Source organism: Aythya fuligula, chromosome 13, assembly GCF_009819795.1.
Source record: "Aythya fuligula isolate bAytFul2 chromosome 13, bAytFul2.pri, whole genome shotgun sequence".
Classification (NCBI taxonomy): domain Eukaryota; kingdom Metazoa; phylum Chordata; class Aves; order Anseriformes; family Anatidae; genus Aythya; species Aythya fuligula.
In genome coordinates this window covers 3741170-3745719 of record NC_045571.1, presented here as the reverse complement: position 1 = coordinate 3745719, position 4550 = coordinate 3741170, and the positions used below count along the sequence as shown (strand labels likewise).

Genomic DNA, 4550 nt, shown 5'->3' with positions numbered 1-4550 from the left:
TCTATTTCACTGTTGGGAGTGCATCTGTGCCTGTTCTTTTTGACTTCTCAGAAGACAATTTTCTTAATTTTATAGGAATATCCTTTCTCTTCTCAATCTAGTACAATTACCTCTAGTTTCTCACTTCAGTCTGTATCAGTCCAAAAGTCAAATGTTACTTAATCAATAATTGCAATCTGTATTCTCAGAAACATGTAGGTCAGTACTGCAGTAGCAAAACTGGTCAGAGCTACTAACTGCAGTCAGTCCATGGGAGCAGACTTGGGTCTGAGGCTATCCAACGTTATGAGGGAGAGGTCTTGCTTTAACACTGTGCGCTCAAGTTAAAAATAGCCAACAATAGTGTAAGGGTTTCTGGTATTTACATGTTCCAAAATATCTTTAAAGCATATGTATATATATATATATATAAAATATTAAATGAAGAATAAATTGCATTTATGAATCAGTATTGTATGCTTTTAGTGAGTTTATTCACAGAAATTCATTTGCATTTGGGTAAAAGAAAATAGTTTCTGAACCAGTCACAGAACACATACAAAATCAGTTACAAATATCATTTATTTAATAAAAACATCATGATTTTGATAAAAATACCCTTCAATCCTTCAAAATAAACATTTGCATTGGTTGCTTTCACATATTTGTTGCACATTCAAAATAACCCAAGGAAACTGGAAAAAGATCAAGCCTAACCAGTCATAAATGGATAGCACTGTCTTTTTTTATATTTATGCATTAACTTTTGTCCACAGTTATAGCCATTACTGAATTAAACTGGAAGCACTGGTAGAACTACAGCTGTGTAAAGAATCACTCAAAGGAAAAATTTACAAACGCTTCTTCTGCAGCAAAATTTTGAAATAGTGAATTACCCTTTCAATGTGAACAATGAAAACAATGGTTCTTCCTTTTGCAAGTTTGTTGCAAAGAATGATTCCTTTCTTACACCAGGGTTTGATCTAGCTTTAGCCTTAACTGTAGTAAAAACCAGTGGGACTGGATGCTAGGTGTGCTGTCCAGTGTTCAGCACTTCAATCGTCAGCATTTGCCTTCACAGTGTTCCAGCTGAACTAACCATTACTTCACATCCTTCATTTATGGTATCTCCTTAGGTCAGGTATTTCCTTGTTTCTTCTGCAGCATCTCTTTCTTGCCTTATCAGCAACTCTTCTAGCATGGATGCATTTATATTAGCAAATGAAGGAAGTAATCCAGAAGTCCACATTTGCTGCTTCTTCTAACACGTTTTCAGTTATTTCAAGCAAACAGTTTAACGACACCTCCTCCTTCCATCATGCTAGCTGCTTTCTCTGTACGACTTTGTTTGTCACAGGTCATGCCATTCATGACTCATTTCAATAAAGCTGAAACTAAAGTCAATTCGGAGTTCATACTTACCCCACCTGTTTGCATTGTGCTCTTTGATGCGTTAAGCTAGATTACTTTGTACTGGAACTAAACAGGAAACCATCTTGATATTAACAGGCATTTTCTTTGAGTAAATATAAAGAATTTGTCCCAGTTGGTGGAATCTTTAAGCACCGAAGATCTCACTAGGAGAGCAGAAAGGTTTTATTCTGGTATTTTTATTCCTCAGAGCTGTTTATTCAAACCCAACAACTTTATCCAAAAACAAAGCAAACTTTTCTGGTTGTCCAGGAGGAAAAGGTTTCAAAGTTGACAAGTCCATTGACTGCAATGTTTCCACAAGAGTGCTGTAAAAACAGACCAAAACAAAATACAAAAAATATTAATCCCAAAGGAGATATTTTCTTCACACAGTTTTCTTTCTATTCATGCATACTTTAAGACTGACACAAAAATAAGGACATATTCTGAAATGAGAACAAGGCCCCACAATCCAATGGGCTCCAACCTTTACCATCTTCTAGGCAGCACTGCTGAGAAAAGAATTTCAACTTACATCACAGCTTTTTCAGGCCAGCTCAAGCTCTAACATTTTAGTCTTTTGTAGCTGCAGTGCTGGGAGGCTGAACAAGGCCTCAGAATCTTCACCATAAACCATGTCAGAAAAATTCATCCTACCTGAACACATGGCATAGTTCTCCGCTCAGCACATAGCCAGAAATAACAGTTAGATCCATCTATTAGCTTTCTATTATCACACTGCAAGTAAAGCTCAAATGTCAGGTACTGTTCAACAAAAAATAAAATTCCTTACTGTTGCCGAACTTGTCAAAAGCACTAAGATAATAAGTTTAAGAAACTCGCCCAATATAAATGTATGTCAGGCCTATTCTTTTCAGAAGGCTCTCATGAAACATGCAAAAATCCTATTGGCAGGGCAAAGGAACAAGATACAGGCTAAATAATGTGAGTTTCATTTCCTCTGCCTTCAGTTAATCTTCAGGTCATCTGTTATTTACAGAACACAATGGATCATAAGTAAGCATTAATAAAAAAGAGAAAACAGCAAGATATAGTCAAAACTGGGATAGAAAATGAAACTAACATGAGCCAGCATAAATAAAAACAAAAGGATCTGTATTTTTTTTTCCTGAAATGACAGACAGTCTGTGAAACTCCATGTCAAAGGATGTAATGGATTCAGAAAGCTGGGTTAAAAGGATAACCCAAGTAAGTCCTTGGAATACAGACGCATTTAGAGTTACTAACCATACAGCATCTTAGCATAGTTTATAGTTTAGTGGTAGGCTTTATAGTTCTATGTTAATGTTGGACTTGATGAGCTTAGAGGTCTTGTCCAACCTTAGCAACTTTATGATTCAGATCCTCCCCAATTCAAAGTAATTAACAGTGTTAGAGGGAATGTAATATAAGCAAGAGCCGTAAGTTCTCGACCTGCATGTGATTACTGCAGACAGGATATTAAAACTACATGGTCTCCTGATCCTTATCAGCAAGGACACTTATGGTTTTGTTTCCCCCCCTAAATACCCCAGATAGTTACATTTTCCTTACGTCAGTGCATCTGTGCAGTCAACTTTCAGACAAGGGAAGTCTACACGGTGAACAATGAAATGGAGAACTAAGTCTGCAGGGAGCAAGTTACTTCTTATGGCTTATGGTTTTGAACTGATGGTCTAGTTTGTAGTTATTTCTAAACTTTTATAAATAATTAAACAAAAAGTAAGAAAAGGCAGAGAAAAGAAGTTATTAAATTCTTCTAGGGTGGACCTGACACTTCCAAATTCAACTACTTCTACTTGGTTTAAACTGCTGTTTGTCCAATCTGAAAACATGTGCTCTCAAAGCAATAAATTAAAAGGACTCTTGGTCAAAAAAATTGAGAAGTTTGGAAGATAAACCAACAAATATTAACCTATCCACTATGGAAAATGTACCCTGAAGATAAATAGATGAGCAGCTCTCTGAGATCCCTGCCCAGTCCTCACTGCCCAGTGAAGAAACTTATTGTGGTACTTAGTGAATGTGATTTTGTTACAGAAAAGGATGCAAGTTTTCATGTTACAGTCTCAATACTGTAATAACAGTGTTATGGTGTTGAGCACTGCTTGTTCAATCTGGACAGCTGCAATGGCTCCGTACCTGCAGTTACAGTAGAGGACGTGTCCATCTCTGTGAAGCTGCTTTGCCAGCTCGAGCTGATGGTTGTCCATCAGCTTTTCATTTATTACCACCAGGAGTGGTTTTCCTTCCTCTAGAGTCTCCAAGCAGCTACCTGCACCTACAGGAGAAGCAGAAAACACTACGAGCATTCTCACCGACTGATGAAGCATCACTGAAGCATGAGACACTCCTGAAGGTGAACATTTCACCCGCACAGCTCTAGCCAGGGACCTTAACATCCCACACCAGAGACAGGCACACATCACTCGCCCACGGTTTACCTCCCCCGAGAGCACAAGGCAGGCAGCCCGCGGGCCTGCAGGTCTACCTGCGTGGCTGATCACCAGGTCGGCCCTCCGCAGCTCCTCGGCCAGCGACTCCTTGAAGCGGAACACGTCCAGCGCCGGGGCCGGGTCGCGCCGCGGGGCCGGCTCCAGCGCCCCCCGCCCGATCTGCAGCACGAGCCGCTCGCAGCCGCGGCTCTGCAGCACCTGCAGGGGGACGGCCGGGAGGGCTCAGGTCGCACACCGGGGCTCCCAGCGGCTCCCAGTCGGGCACAGGGCTGCCGCCCCCTCCCCTCCCAGTCAGTGTCAGCGGGCGGCCCGCGCTCAGGCGCCGCAAGGCCGGCCGTGAGGGGACAGCCCCCAGCCCCCAGCCGCCCGCCCGGGCTTTCCCCCGCCTCACCCGCATGGCCGGCGGGGAGGAGACGGCCGCGATCAGCTCGTCGAAGCTGGTGGTGCCCACGGTGACGAACACGGACTTCATGGCCGCCCGCGGGGCGCCTCAGCGGCGGGCAGGAGGCCGCCAGAGAGCGCTGCGGAGCCCGCCGCGGCGCTCCTAAAATGGCCGCCGCCATGAGGGGCGGCCCCGCGCCGCCCGCGGCCCTTGCGCTTCCAGAGGAGTGAAGGGCACGGGTAGGTGCGACTTACAAAGGGGAAAAAAATCTATATGTTTAAAAAGGATTCAGTTCTGTAAGTTTTTTTTTTATTTTTTTT

The 4550-nt window shown here is 42.8% G+C and overlaps 1 protein-coding gene across 1 annotated transcript; it reads right to left on the bottom strand.

Annotated features, from left to right (window-relative positions):
- Nucleotides 1–543: 543 nt before the first annotated feature.
- Nucleotides 544–4320, bottom strand: ALG13 (ALG13 UDP-N-acetylglucosaminyltransferase subunit). Its single transcript, XM_032196559.1, has 4 exons — nucleotides 4240–4320; nucleotides 3884–4046; nucleotides 3535–3673; nucleotides 544–1718 (listed from the first exon to the last, which is right to left on the bottom strand). The coding sequence occupies exons 1-4, from the start codon at nucleotides 4318–4320 to the stop codon at nucleotides 1607–1609; spliced, it is 495 nt and encodes a 164-aa protein (XP_032052450.1). The 3' UTR covers nucleotides 544–1606.
- Nucleotides 4321–4550: the final 230 nt, after the last annotated feature.